General features: G+C 34.8%; 1 protein-coding gene across 6 annotated transcripts in view; it reads left to right on the top strand.

Annotated features, from left to right (window-relative positions):
- TTC7B (tetratricopeptide repeat domain 7B) overlaps positions 1–16377 on the top strand; it is a 120848-nt gene that overhangs the window by 71012 nt on the left and 33459 nt on the right. For 5 of the 6 annotated variants that reach the window (XM_056493172.1, XM_056493173.1, XM_056493175.1 and 2 more), the window contains 2 exons: positions 5610–5726; positions 9801–9898. In XM_056493172.1, coding sequence (XP_056349147.1) covers positions 5610–5726; positions 9801–9898 — 215 coding nt within the window. Of the gene's footprint in view, positions 1–5609; positions 5727–9800; positions 9899–13252; positions 13418–15148; positions 15200–16377 lie in introns of all 6 variants that reach the window. The other variant, XM_056493177.1, reaches the window with a different exon arrangement.

The raw sequence follows: 16377 nt of genomic DNA, 5'->3' as shown, positions 1-16377 counted from the left end.
TCTAGTTAAGCTATTGTAGAAATGGATATGGTTTTCTGAGAGATCAGGCTGTTGTCTGATACTTTGTGTGGCTTGTTTGTTGCTTGTACCCGTATTTGTGGGACTCCCAGTATATTAATTATTTCCTAACATTTTTAATAATTGATTGTCATGCAAAAAATGTGGTTAGCTGAAGTTACTCTTAGCAAACTCTTAAATTATTTTAAAAGATTCTCTTAGAACTTAGTAAGTTTACTCCAAGTAGTTTAAACATAAACCAAAGTAGTGGCATTTTTAATCCTGCATTCTAAGCAAGCAGATTTGATGCATCCTTTTAACTTTTATTTTCCCAGCGTGGTACTTAGCTTTCTCAGCAAGGCTTTGGTGATTTACACTATAATTTTCAATGCACATACTTTTAAGTGTTTTATATATAGCTCTTCCTTATTTTCTTCAAGCCCTGAACAATATAGATTATTTGTATACTAAGAGATTAATAGTGAAGTTGCTTCCAACACTAACTGAATATAGAGCATTCTGATCAGATTTGATATGGACCCTTCAGAAGAAGTCTAGTGGAGCTATAAGTTTCCTGTAAGATGTTGCTTAGTCTGAGGGACTTTAGGGAGATTCCTGATTACTACTGCATTGAGTGACAGTGCTGTAGCAGACAGGTCTGAGGGAAGCATCATGGTGTGTCATGTAGCTAGATTTAAAGAAAGGATCACAGAAGGTAAGACAGGTCTCATCCATGTGGTAGTGTATGAAATACAGATACCCAACTATGGCTGATCCAAGCCATTGTGCTCTCATGGTGCACAGCAACTTGTAGAAATTGCTGACTTGATCCCAATAGCAAAACAGCTGGTTTTAGTGATGCTTGAGGTGAGCAATACCTGTTCACTGTAAGAACTAAGAGTTCTCAGTATTAGTAATGTTACTTGTCACACAGCAGAGCTCAGTCTTCCATACTTCAATTTTTTGCTTAATTCAACAGGTTAGAAATACCTTCAGTATCTTAAGCCAGTATTATCTCCTGACATTATAAGAGAGTTGCTATGGAAAAAAATTGGTGGTTGAAGCATCTTCAAAAAGTGAAACAGGCTGAATGAGAATTAGAATAACAAATTGTATTTTGAAGATTCTTAAATTCTTTGCTACAAATTACAGTGACTGGTAGAGAAAGCTTCAGATCATGGATTAATAGATTAGTTTGCACTGATTAGGAAATAAAGCAGTAGCAAGAACCTTGGATGGCACAAGGCCCCATTATTATAGTTGTCCTATCCGTTATACTTTTCATGAATTTATCAGTTGTATTTTAAAAAGTTAGATTATTTACTCCACCTCTTCTGTGGTCTATCCAAAACAAACTGTGAAGAAGCAATCTTTTATACTACCTAATTATAAATTAGGAGACCTAATTCCCACTCTTTGTGTTTTAATAGTAGAGATACACTTTTTTGGGGAAACAATTTCCTCTAGATAAATTGTTCTTTCCCTTCCTGCTGCTTGTCTCATCTCTATTTATAGAAAGAATTTGTACCTCTTCATGGCTTTTTTTTTTTTCTCTAGACTGACTAAATGAAGTATTTTTTTGTACTCTGTAGTTTCCAATCAATGGATCACCCTTACAGCCTTTCTCTGCAGCAGCTCCAATGTGAAATTCCTCAAATGTGTGGGGTTTTTAGATAAGAATTACATATAACATTCCAGATGTGGTCTCACTGGGATAATGTACAATGCACTGTGTCTTTCTCCTGTTCCAGTGAGTAGTTCCTGAATTGCATCTGGCCTCTTCACAGTCTTACCTTGATGAGCCTAGCTGTTAGGCAGGTCTGGTTTGCAATAATGGTTACACAGATTGTTTGATACAATTTTTTTATTAAACTTGAACAATGACCCTTTTATTCATTAATGGCGTTATCTAATGCTCCTTCCCTCCTGAAAAAAACATTGCCAGTATAGATGCTGTTCCCCAGTCATTCCAGAAGTTATATTTTCTTTCAAGTTTTTACTTTAGAAAGGACAATCCTATGTGTCACTGTTTCCATAATTCTGAGAAAGGGATTATTTTTTATTGCCTTAACTTTAGTCATTCTTAAAGTGTTCCTATTCTCCATTTGTCATAGTCTCCATATATCAGACAACAAAGCTATAGATTATGGTGAAGGTCAGGGGTTCATTCCTGAATATTCTTACTTTTCATCCCTGTTTAATAAACACATTTTCTCTTCTTTCCTACTTTGATACAAAAAAAGCCTTAAAATACTATAATTTTAGTGTATAATAATCTGTTCCGATGTAGTTTAGCTTTGCTTTTTACTAGTGTACATAAGATGCAGCTTTTTGTGTTATTCTTTAGTCCCCTGCCTGTCCCCTGCTGTTCTTGATAGGATCTCTGCACATTTTTGATGTCTTACTTGCACAGTCTTATCAATGTTTGGCTTGTCACACGTCGAGTTTTACCTATTCAACTTGAGACACAGATTCTTAAATGTTTGAGCATTGTTGTGTTAAACACCAGGCTTCTGCTGCATCTTGGATGTCTTTGCTAACATTCTCTATCAAGTTATTTGTCACTGACATTCAAAGACCTAGTTATAAAACTGTTTGGAATCTTTCATTCTTTATTTAAATAAAAATCCAGTAATATATGGATTAGATTATGAGCAGCTGTTTTATAATGTTCTCATTAGTTAGTGAGGACTGCAAGAATAACTAAGTCTTTCCACCTAAGACTTTAATTTGTTCTTCATTTTGTGCCTGGGTGATTAGTCTCCTAAAATGATACAATTCACTTTATTTTTAGTGATGTTAAAGACCTGCATCCATAGAAAACACTGATGCTGAAACAAATGCCCTGTTAGTCTGTCTTTGAAAGATCCAGTTTTATCTACTTCCCTTCCCCAAAGGATTTGATCCAAACAGATATCTGTTCTTACCTGTTGTATTTATTTCACATCTCTGACATACATTGTTCTACTCTTCATTTCTTTTTTGAATATTGTCTGTTCCTCAGTACTTCTATTCTTAATAGAATACTGTTTTACCATGTCAAGATTACTCTGACACCATGTGCCAGTAATTTAAACTTCTGACTGTCAAACAGACACAAACAGATAATTAATGATGTTTATAAAATATACAGTTTAATTTTCATCATCTTATTACTTGGTAGTTTTTATCTATTCTTCATAATTTTGGTAGTGTATCAAAACTTCTTGGAAGGTTTAAAATTCTCTGTGTCTGTAATACAAGCTGCATTCCAGAAGAGCTGTTTTCACAGATGCTTGAAGTTGACCTTTCAGAAACTCTTTTTTCAGATAACCTACCTCTTGCTTTCTAAAACCTTCCTGGTAATACTTGTCCTTGAGCTGCTTATACCTCCAGCCATTTTTCAAGGGAACTTGATAAAATTAAGTTAATATGAGAGACCTATTTGTCACATGGTTTTCCTCCTTTCTTTTGCCTCCTTCCTCTTCCCTTCTTCCCCCATTTATCATGTATGTGTAGTTGGCAGGTTTTCATTTATTATTAACATCACATTTCAGTTTTCTGAGGTGTCTTAGTTCTTTTAAGATTTATAGCCCAAATATTTCTTGGATCCAGGGAAACTGCTCTATGTGGCTTTATAAATGCAACCTTTTCTACTCATAAGATTATTTTTGCTTTAGTGTGGATAATCCCATACCAGTGCACTTTATTAGATACCTTTTACTAGCCTTTCTTTATTAGAATTGTGAATATTTTTCCATCATGTATCTTGTTTGCTGTTTGTATTTTGGAAAATGTGTGAACACCCATTCCTGTTGGCTGCAATAATGCACAAGAAACAAGAACGATGTTGCAACTTGTACTAAACTGATGTGTTGCTTTCATTCTTACATTCTTCTTCTGTTGTCTTGACTTTGAATCCTGCACCAGTAGCCCAGGCTCCAACATTTTTGTTGCACCGACTCCAGTTATATTGTACATGTGGTTTTAACTAATTCCTTAATAACCAAATCCCCTTCCTTTCTTTTCCCTGCTCCATTTTTCCTTTTAAATTTTGCTTGCTGAATCTTAGCATTTTGCTGACCCTGTGCCTTCCCTCTCCTACAAAATCCCTAAAACTCTTAAATGTTTGAATACTGTTAATGGAAACTCAGTCTTTCTGTAAACTGTACATAATAAAGTATATCTTATGATTATTGACTCTAGAATGACTTGCAAATTCAGCGCTTCAGAATTGATTGTTCAGAATTGTAACTTTTGTAAAATGCTTTATGATCATAAATTTTAAGACATTGAACTTCTAAAGGCTCTTCAAACTGTCAAATGTACTATCTTACATACAGAGAAGCAGTAAAGGGATTGTATGAGATAGATTCCTCTGATTTTGGTTTCAAATTTTGATGCCTATGTCTTGCTGTTTGGGTGAGGCATGTGTTAAGGGTAGACTAGATGAGAGGAGTTTGAAGGAAGGAGGATGTTATTTGTCGTATTTCCTTCTCTCTTCAGTAAGATTATGGACAGACCTGGACATGTTTTTCTTGCAGTGATAGCCACTGTTACATGAGTATCTAGAGAGGACATCTCTGTCAAATGAAATACAACTTTAAATTATCCATATAGTTCCCTGTATACTCAAATCCAATTTGCTGATAGGAAGAAAGTTAAACTAGTATAACTACTCTGCATTACAAAGTGATTCTCTACATTCTAACAAGGTATCAAGTGAGACTTCATATAGACCTGATGTACCTGGCAGGTGCTCATTTTCTTAAACTAACACAGCAAACTGCCTTTTGTTTCTTCCTCAGTCCCACGATGCACATGTTGTACACTTAAGGTTGTGTGATAAATTTTTACATTTACATGCTGTGTAGTTTCTGCTGAGGATGTTCAGTGCAATGCTGAAAATTTAACTACTGTCACTAGATGTAATTTCTTATTCTTGAGAAAACTCTCTGCACTTTTCAGTTACTATTAGCAGCCTCCAAGTTTGTCTTTGGGATAAGAACTTCTGAGCTTTCACACATACCCCCCCTTTACACCCTTCTCAGTCTTCCCACGCAAACCATATGAGCAATCATATAAATTTTTCACTTAGTATGATGGAGGTTGCAGTGGAATAAAATGCCAAAGTACACCTGGGTTTTAAAACAGGAAGTAGGCTAACAGTTTTATATACATGCTCTCCTCCTGCTTTGTGCTCTTTAATCTGTGATTTTACTAAAAAAAATTACTTTTAAATTAGTATTTTTTCTAGTGTATTATCTGTTCCTAGGTGCTGTGACTCCTATAAATATGCCTACCAATGGACTAGCTCCTTTATTGTTACATTGTATTTATATTCTTTAAATTTTTGTGGAATCCTGTGGTGTGCTAATTTCAATAAGCTACATTGTCTTATAACTTTTTTTTAAAATTAAAAATAATTCTATTAACTATTGCTTCTGTGCAGTTGAAAAAGGCATCTTATAAAAGGCCCTGTTACTTTGATGTCATTAGGTATTTATTGCAATTACTTAATTAAACTTAAATTATTATTGTATTTGAAGTTATGTTTTCTCCAGTTTTGTGTGATGCTGTCTTAAAAAATGTTTTTCTTGAATCTCTTTTGACTTCTCTTTCCTTTTCACTAGATTACTGTTTACAAAAGTAAAATTAGAGTCCTTGTGCAGAGGCCCAGATGAAGCACTCCTTACCTGTAAACACATGCTCCAGATTTGGAAATCCTGCTACAACCTAACTAACCCAAGGTAAGATGCTGTGGAGTGCTGGGCTGCTCACTACCTTGCTCAATAGCTTTTCAGGGCAATATTACGTCACCAGTCCTGCACTTATTTGTTTTGATATTTCATATAAACAAATGAATCCTCTGGAAATCTGGAGACTGATGTTCAAAGACACCAGCTGATGGTCATGTGGAACTACCCAGGATTCTATGGAGAAAGGAATGCCAAAGCTACTAAATTTTGCAATGATAAAGACTGGTTACACAGATTGGATGACTTGAGTTACTCAGCTCTCAGTGTACTGGTATGGTCTTGTTTTGTTTCCTGATCAGGGTTTTAGTCTTTTATGTTGGCTAGTGGAGAGATTGCTGTAGTAGGAATTTAGTCCAAGGGCTTTCACTAAATAATATGAAAGAGGACAAGACATTTATTAGAGCCGTAGAAGCATCAGGGATCACATGGATAGAAATTATGTACTTGCTGTTTTTTTAAAGGGAGGTTTTCCTTATGAACCTATTTAGGTTCTTCAAAGGCATTAACATATACATTTGTTATAGTCATTTGGGTTTCCAAAATGCTTTTGTGAAGGTCCTTTGCCATATATATTTAGATAAGCTGTGAAACAAATGAGAAGGCTACTTAGCAGAAATCCATGCTGCTAGTATTCAACATGTTTATCAAACACCTGGAGAAGGAGACAAGCAGAATTTCCTGCTATCTGGTTTTTTGAAGGGTTGACAGCTTCTGAAAAAGAGATGCTACAGCAGAAGAGCTTTGTTCCAAGTGGCATCAGATACCTGTGTAGCAGTATGATGGACATTCAGTTTTTGCTATACTTAGATTCCAGCCATGTAAACCCATGCATTTCTTTAAGAAGCTTGAAAGAGTTGACCTAATGGCAAAAGAGGGAAAACTGCTTCTCTGCTTAGGCAGCTAGTGAGCATTCAGAGCAGCAAAGTTTGGAGGGTGTAGCAGGAAAAGCCTGGGGGGGCACCTGAGTCAGTCACAGCATATTGAGAAACCCTGGCGCTGCATTGTGGAGCAGGAAGCACCAGTCAGGTTACAGAAAGCAAGTGTGTTGGCAACCAGAAAGGTTTGAACTGAATCTTTTCAATTCAAAGTCACTGAATGAGGAGTAGGGGTCAGGGAGAAAATTTCTCTCCTAACGTAGTGGGTGGTGTTTTATTTTAGTTAGCTGGCTGTGTGTGTGGGAAGGCAGGGTTAGGAGTTTAGTATCAGAATGCTGCACTTTGCAGAATAGCTACAGTTTCTGTGCAAGCCTAATTTCAGACTGGCTCTGCATGTACTCCAACACAACTTTTCACCTTCCATCTCTGCTGTTATATCCTTTACACATGTCAGGGCTCTAATCATAACTTGTCATTACTGAGTTGTTGTTCTTGTGTAAGAGCTAAACACACATTAATGCCTCCTTCAGACATCAGCAGGGACTGTGAGAAGTTCTCTTGGCTGTGTCAGCTTCAAACAGCAGTGGTTGATAACTCCTTGGCACCATTCTCCTTCAAGAGCATCTAAGTGGAAAAATTAGTGAGGACTACTTTTCATCTGATTTTTTTTTAAATACTGATTTTTAAAATCTTGACATCTAAATAAGTCTTTTATTGAAGTTATGATGGTGCATTAAGATCAAATTCAGAATGGAATACACAGGAACTGTGGCTAAGTGTCATGACGGAAGGATGCAGGTTTCCCAAATCACATGTTCAGAGTTACATCAAGCAGTGAATAAGGATACTGAGTTGCGGTCTTTCTTTGGCTGGTCTGTGTGAAATATAATGACTGAGTAACTATATATTGTATCATGGTAGTCCAAATCCATCCAACTCCTATCCAGGAATAACTGTTATCACTGAGACCTGAAATGTGACTGGAAGTTCTATTCACCCGGCTGCACTCCTCTCATACCGAAGAATGATGATGTAGCATTTTGTGAAAACTTTAATTTTTAAGTCTTTGTAGTTTTAACACAGGCTTCATTTTGTTGCAAAACACCATTTGAAAATTATGTCTCCCACTAGAAATAATTGAAGCCTTTAAAAAAGGATTTCTTTACTCCAGTAATAAGAGGTCTTTTAATAATTTTAAACCTTTTTATAATGTTATTTTTCAAAAATTTAAATATCTTTTATACTTATTTGAAATATATTTTTCTATTATGATTTAGACTGAAAACTAATTTGGTATTGTTTTCCCAATGGGATAAGCTTCTTGATAAGCTGTGGTTTATAATAAATATTTCTTCTGCAATGGATCAGATTTTGTGGGAACATGGGTTCAGTGTCCTTAATAATATTTTTATAATAAAAATAAATCACAAATGCTTAGTGATAACTTAAAAAGGGCCAAATGCAATACTGTGAATTACCTTTGTTCAGCCAACATGGAACTTTTGTCTTGATGTGCAAAGTTTTTTCTCATTAGATGGTTAATATGAATTTTAAAATTATTTTGTGATGCAAGGCTTGGAAGGTTTAAATGTTTGCCTTTAGCCTACTGCTTAAAATGTATTAGAAAATAGTTGAATTCTTTTCCACTTCATAGTTTGCATTTGAAAAAGGAACAAGCCACAGTGCCAGTGCTGTGCTTAGAAGATACTGAGGGGAGGTCTGGCTCTACTTGTCAGCAAGATTTGGCATGTGGTTGCATGTGGATTGAGGAAGTGATTACCACAGAAAATTTACACTAAGTGATGTAACAAGTATAGCTGATAGTGCATGGCCCAGAAAGTTCCCTTCTGTTTCCTGTGGATTTCTATAATGGTGTCGTTTTATAAGGAAATAATGCAGTAATGTCAGGGTAATGCAAAATTTTAATTCTACCATTTTAGTAACAGCTGTAAGAAGAGGGAATGTTGTTTCGCTGACTTTTGCAACTATTAAGAACTGTTGGGAGACTTCTTGCCCTTTGTTCAATCTAAATTCAGAAGGAGGCAGTTGTAAAATTAAGGCAAATGGAGAGATTTGCTGAATTCCAGGCTTGCAGTTTGGATTAAAGTTTCTCAGGCTTTACTTTAAAATAGGATTTGCCTACAGTTCTTTCTCTTCAGGGAGAATCAGACAAAAGATAGCACTGTTAAGTTGCGCTAACAGTTCAACTGCTTTAAGTTTAATTACTTTACAGTTTTTGGGGTGGTTTGGTTTTTTTAAATGAGGTTTTTAATAAAATATTTATTGATAATGAATAGTACCAGACTTAACAATCCTAAAAATGAAATTACTGTATTAACCATAGAATGTTAAAGAAGGAATGCCCATATGTGCTTCCTTACACTTCACTGACAAGGTGTCTCAATGCTTGCCTCATCTTAGGAGAAAAAACACTTAGTTCTTCAGTCCCTGTTCTTCTGCTGAATCTTTAATATTAGTTCTAGGAGCATGTTAGTTTTCCAGCAAGCATATTAAAAAGAAGCCTGAGGGGCAGATACTGATTTACTGCTGAAGTAGAAGTTAAGTGCATTTGCCCACAGGTGCAATTAGTAAAAATCACTGCTACTGCTTAGGCTCCTGAGATGCTAGAAGTGTTCAAAATGTTTCTGCTATGCTGTTAGAATCAAGTTTAACATTAGGCAGTTAATATGTATATGTGCATATATTGAAAAAAAAAAGCAAAACACAAAACCAAAATAGCCGTTTATAATATCTTTACCTAATATTAGCTGTCCTGGCTTTAGTGTTTCTGAAGAGTGGAGAAAGTGTGGATTTTCAAATTTACACTTGCCTTCTCGACTTTCTGTGAAACCTGCACCCAATATCATATAAATATTCAAGGTACAATAGATTCTTTCTGTAGAGGTGTTAGTTATGAATTGAATTAAAAGCTACTATTCCCTTTTTGGTTGTATTAATTATGAAAACAGGATTGCTGAAGTAAATAAGGATTTAATTTTGTTCAGCTTAATTCTGTTTTAATGCAACTGGCTTAATGCTCTGTGAGTGGTTAGTGGTGCTTGGTACTAAATTTGGTCATAGCAGTAACTTTTATAGCAAGAACCTTTGTGGGAGTAGGGCAGCATGCAACTTATGTATCAGTATATAATTTTGTATTTTAATAGCTTACAATTTCTGTACTTCATTACAGTGATTCTGGACGTGGGAGCAGCTTGTTAGACAGAGCTATTGCTGATAGACGACAGCTTAATACAATTACATTACCAGATTTCAGTGATCCTGAAACAGGTAAGAACTGCATGTGAACAATAAAATAGGTTAAATGATCTGGCCATTGCTAGATTTTGCATTAGTTGTTTTTTTGATTTTGCAATATGATGTTGTATTTTCATTGTTGTCATGTAAATAGAAATAGAGATTGTGATATAAGATTTCTTTTTCTTCTTTTTCATTTATGAAGTACTTGCTGACCATGTTCTCTGTAAATTAAAATATTTATGGTATGGATCTTGCTGAGTTTAGTAGTATTTCCTTATGCAAGGGCTAAAAATTAGTATGCTGAATTAGCCTACTTGCCAAAGTCCTGTGCTTTTTCGTTTGTTTGGTATTTTTACATTTTTGTTTAAAAGATAAATTTAAAAAATTCAGAGAACTTTTAATCTCAAAAAAATAAAAGACTTTGTTTTTAGTGAATTAAAATCTCAGATATATATTAAAATATAATTTAATGTGGATATACTTTGACGTTATAAGCAAAATTTATTTGTTGTAAATCATACATACTGTGATATTTTGATATACATGTAAAAAATTTTAGTGCACAGGTATGCTGCATAAAAGCTAAAATTATTACTTGTCAGTAAATACTGACAACATAATTTGCCTGTGTTAATATATTCAGTTATCCCAAATGCAAACTAATATACCTTAAAAGTTATGCAATCAAAAGCACATGAGCCATGCATTCTGCAGAGATTGCAGAAGGAATTATCATGATGCTGCTAATTTAAAAAATTTTTACTGTATCTTACTTGTGTTCTAAATAATGAGAGTTTTCTTTTTTCTGAGTTTTAAAATGGCAGAATGTTCAAGGGTGTATTTCTGCTCAATCACTGTTTGACACAAACAGCTTATGGGAAAATTTGCCGGCCCATGAATTTGAGTGCACTTGACCCGTAAATTAAGACACATTGAAATGTGTGCCATATGTCTAATATCAGAATATTGCAGTAGAGAAAAAAATCCAATTAGCTATTTAACTTCTGAAAGTTAAAATTCCATTGTATTGAATTCACTCAATTTTGAATTTAAAGTAGTGTTCTGTGCTTGCTATAGTGCAAGCAATTTTGATTGCAAAGATCAGGTCACTTGATTTCAAAGAATAGCAATATGATATGGCATAATTAACATGGAATCTTCTGTCTTCTTGTATTCCTATAATTAAAAGGGATAAGATAGCATTATATCATGGTGTGGTGATCATTCTGTATTCTAGTCTAGCTGATTGTTTCATTTTTAAGAACATAACTACTTTTTATAGGTTTCCTATGTATATAGATAGACATGGCTATAGATAAAATTTTACACCTTCAAAAAAGTTCTTGTTGGGGATGGGTGTTGTGGAAGGTTTTTTGTGGTTAGTGGTGGTTTTTTGTTTGTTTCTTTTCCAGTGGGGACACAGAACTCTTGATTTATACCTTCAGGGTGTCCTATTTTATATCTGCCATACTTGAGAGCACAGTGGATGGTGCACTTTAAAGACTGCATATTCCTCAATGCTTTTAAGTAATGATGAACCCTCATTCAAAACAGTGAGCTTTTCAAGAAGCTTGCCCCAGATTCAAATCCTGCAGCCAATATCCTGATGCAAATAGAATCCCTGCATACATTCTGATTTTTCTAGCAGGTCCAAATTGTATTTTTTCTGAATCTCAGCTGTATTGTCAGAATTTAACTCTATTGTCAAGGAGAACAAGATGGAAAATTAAAAATATGGGGATCTGTTTTAGATTATTTATCGTGTAAAAAGTAATTGTGGAGGATCAGTGGATAGATGTCCCCTATGTTTTCTTTTTTTTAATTGGGAGTTGGAGTTGATTTTGTTTGTTGGTGGGGTATTGTTAATTGTTTATTTTAGTGGAAGAAACCTTGTTGCAGTACCAGTACTCAATTTCTGGCAAGGAGTAAAACTTTGTTATCTACTGAATCTATGTAATTGTGTATATAAAAAAGCTCCACATTCACTCTTTGTCCAGAATTCTTCATCAGAGTATTATGTAAACATTTTGCAGAATTTAAAATATTATGGTACTACAAGAATGAAAGCAGTCAAGCTTGTCACAGTGTTTGAGAAAGCTTAAGCAGACTGTCAATAAAATATTATTCACAACAGGTAGAGGATAGAAACAATAGCTGGTCAAGATGTTAGACCTTTGTAGGGCTGAAAGGGCTTACCTGAACTCCACAGTGTTTAGAAATGCAGAAAGAATTTGGCAAATAAGTAAACAAGTGTTAAAATGCAAGAAAGTTTTGAAAATGGACGAAACCTGAAAATCCTCTCAGGATAGAAATGTTTTCTCCCCTCCTCTTTAAACTACCTCATGTAATGCTACTTTATGAATACATTTTTATGTCTGGATACATGTGAACATTTGGAAATCTTCCCCTTCATAACTTTACTTGCCATCTATGATAATGATCCACTTTGCCTGTCTAGTCTGAATTCAGTCATCTAAGTACAAAGACATGAGAGCTGAATTTCAATTTGAAGTTTATGTAAAGTCCTTAAAAAAAAAATCCAGGTGCAATGGGTGTAATTCTTATTTTTAAATGTATCAATTAAGCAGAAGCTGACCTTTAAAAAAAAAAGCATTGAAAACTTGCTTTACATGGAGCTCTTACCAATCCTATAATGATTAAATGATTCAAGTTTAAATTTGTGTAGCCTTTAAAGTATCAAATGAGTGTATTGTGGATTTCTTACAAGGCTCTAGACTGTTGATACTAATGTCCTGATCAATAAATATGTCAAATTTACTTTAAGTTTGTCTCTGTTTCAGTTGGCTTGCCATGACAGGCATGCAGTCATATTTGGATGTATCAATGAAGGAAATAAATGTAGAGGGGGAAAAAAAGAGCTTGGATGAATCAATCAGTCTCACAGGGAGATAGACACATTTCATATCCAAAGACAGACAAAAATATGCAAATCTCTACAGACTCATTGGCTATTTGCTTAAGAAAAATTGTGATCAATCTTTTTTAAAACTTTCAGTTCAGTTTGGTTGCAGTCTGCTGAGTTTTTCATAGGAAAAAACAATACTATCCGAGTTTTAGATTTTGACCTTTATTTTCCCTTAAATATCTTTTCTTAATTTATGCATTGGAGCATAGGGAAAAAAATATTTGCTTTTTAAATCTAATTTAGTATGAAAGGAGAGCAGATAAAGAGGTATTTTTTTTTTTTCTTGTTGCTTTAAGAAGTGATATTTATTTTATGTAGGAGCCATTTTGGTCTTACTGAATAGTGAAACAAATGCTTTGCGTTTTGGGCATCCATGAGTCCATTAAACCCTGTTGGATCTTTTTTCTTTCCTGTCCCCCCCCACACCCCCTTACCATTCTCTTTGTTTCGCTTTTTAGCCTCTGATACTTCCTCATCCTCTCTCTCAAGAACAGAGTCTCCTCTCCAACTGTTTGTATCTTCTCATCTTCCTCATCCTCATCCTAAACCAGATACCTTTGTCTGGCCCCATGCAGCCTCTCCATACTGTGACCAAGTTCCTGAGCCCTGTTCACCTACTCACTGTAAATTGGCTTTCTATTCCTGATGAGCGTGTTTGTGCTGTATTTTTCTGATAATCTTCATAGCTGATAAACCATGGTTGAATAGATTGTTTCAACAGTGTCAGTGAAATCTGGCCTTTCAGCTGCTTTTCATTAAATACTGCAAGGATTTGAAGAGTTTCATCAGAGAAGACTGTTTTATTCATCCCAAAAGATGTAAAGCTACAGACATATTTAATACTCTGTTCTCATGAGTGTTATAGGTTATATGGTTATATAGGTTATGAGTGTTATATAGAGCATTATAGGTGTTCAGTGAAAGGGATTATCAGTCAAAGCTGCTTTGTAGCATTTACTGATGTAAATTATTTCCAGTGCTGGCATATTTTGCCTAACAAGACTGTCCCTGCCCCAGAATTGCCTTTGATCTGGACAGTTTCTAATAACTTAATTTCAGAAAGCCTTCAACTTATTACATTGAAAACATTTCCTGAAAATTCACATGAAGGGAACCATTGCCTAAATATCAGTGATGCAGCTAGGGCCTATTGGAGTGATTTGGAGGAGGCATAAGAGTGAAAATCAGCATTCTGCTGCTTCTAGAGCCTTTCTGTTAACTGACATGATGCCAATTTAAATCAGCTGTAAAATCAATCTCCATGCTGTTTGAATACAAAATGGGCACTAATGCTGCTGGAGTAGTTCAGGTGACAGGGTAAAATAAAAAAGTTTTTCAGCCATTTGCTTTTAACTCCTTTAATTTCTCTTAAATTGTCCTTCACTCGCACCTTTATATATAGCGGGTTTTTTGTCACTGAATTTACTGTAATCTGATCTTAAGAAATTAATTTTGACACCTAGTCTTTAGACTGATTTCATGTTAAATATATTTATTCCAAGCAAAACATAGAAAAGAAATCTTTGTGTATGAGCAAAATTCACTTGTTAAATAGCTGACATAAGACCAGTGTTTGGAAAACACTGGCTCATATAGAACTGGAAGTGCCAGGAAACCTGTGTCCTACAGGAACTGAAGTCTGACTTTTTTTAAGTGTTTGAATAGCTGATTGGCTGCTATTACAGGTTTGTGTGTCATGGAGTTGAACTTCTTCAGACCTATTCTATGAACAGTACATCCCAGTTAACATTAAAGTACTTGTTCTTTGCAAAGCTGTAATTTAGTAATAACTTACTCAAGAATGGAGGCAAACTGAAAGAATGATGAAGCCAAAGCACAGATTCCATTATGGGAAGCCCAAGTTTTCCATTTCCAAGCTACTGTATCCTCAGGGAAAGGAACTTCTACCATGTGCATGAGAAGTAGCAGAACCATAAAAAGAATAAAAAAAGATATTGGAGTCCTTTGTATGATGTCAATAATTAATGAAAGTTAAAGCTGTTTGAGTAAGGAGCAGTTTCCCTAGATGCCTATAGTATGTTAATATAATTTCAGCGGCTGAAAAATCTCATGTTCTGTATCTTTCTCAATTCAGTTTTTTTTCTAGTGAAAAAAGCCAAGGACATTTTGTGTTATTGACTTGACTTCCAATGTGTGTTGAACAGGAATGTGATTTTAGAGATGTAGCATCTTATTTAATTTTTTTATTTTTTGAATTCCAGTAAACCTGATTTACAGTTTGAAGGTTATCAGAAATCCTTTGGCTTTCTTAAAATTTTTGGCTTTTATATATCTATATAACATTCTTTTTCTTCTTACTTCGGATTTTAATTTGTGATTTGATCTATCCAAAGGCAATCCATCAGATGCTTACTTTCATGGGGTTTACTCTCTTTTTTCAGTTTGTAAGTAGTATTCACTGTGCAGTTCTGTTAATTCCTGAAGAGCTAAAATCACCTTTCCTTTCCCACAAGACGTACATGTTTTGTCCATCAGTAGTTGAAGCTTGATAGTATGTAAAGCAAGGCTGATGCTCTTTGCCCATTCAGTCACCCTAAGGGCTGTAATCTTATGAGACCTGAATGCACTCAACTAACACTTGCATTTAATAATTAAAGAGGCAGTATTCATTTCTAGAGGACTGCAAATAAAGATATATTAGGCAGGTCTTGTGTAACACACTGGCCATCTGCCAGTACACTGTATTATACCACTGCTGTTCCTAAAGAAGTACCCTGATCCAGAGTACAGTATTGCAACTACTGTCATGACTCGTAATAAGCTATTGCTTTCTTTTGTGGTACAACTTTTGCTTGTAAAATAAATTAAGAATACACTTTGAAATAATGAAATTATGAAAGCAAGCTAAATAAGAAAGAATGAAGAACATATATCAATAAAAAAACTGCTGTTTTAATTGAGACATTAAATAATACGCTCTTTCTCTAACCAGTTACCTTATAAGGCTGTGTTCATAGAATTCAATTGTATTTTTTTTTCCATTGATTACCTTTCTATAGATTTTTTTGGGGGTAGTGTAGGAAGGTGAAGGAAAGAAAAGTAAGATGATACATAACCCAACACGTTTGACAGTGACTAAGCACAGAATATCTTTGAAAAAGAGCTAGAGGATGCTTCATAAATGATGCTATCCTTACCTGCTACTATCATCTCCATGCACAGCTTAAAGATAAGATAGCTTGGTAATTTGTGACTGTGAAAGGTTATCTCAGACTCCTAATGAATTTTAAATGAGAAAAATAGTGAATTTTGGCTAAATCTGCCAATCTGTCATATCAAATGAATCACTTCAGGGGCATATTAGTCCTGCAGAAGGTGCTGCCTCTTTGTATTATGTAATTGCTTTTCTAAGAGTTCTCTGTGTGTCATGCCACTAATGTTCTTACTTCCAGCTCTTTGTGTGCATGTAAAGTTGAGTCATGGAGGTTTTCCTCTTCTCCTGCATGAGCATTGTAGTTAAAGCATTTTTTCCTTTATGTCAATATTGAAATGTTTAAAATGGGATGAATGTAAAACTATTGAATAACATTCTCTTTTATGGAATAAAAAGAAATCCTGTCAT

This window comes from Oenanthe melanoleuca, chromosome 5 (assembly GCF_029582105.1).
Source record: "Oenanthe melanoleuca isolate GR-GAL-2019-014 chromosome 5, OMel1.0, whole genome shotgun sequence".
NCBI classification, from domain to species: domain Eukaryota; kingdom Metazoa; phylum Chordata; class Aves; order Passeriformes; family Muscicapidae; genus Oenanthe; species Oenanthe melanoleuca.
This window is presented reverse-complemented; position numbering and strand designations above follow the sequence as displayed.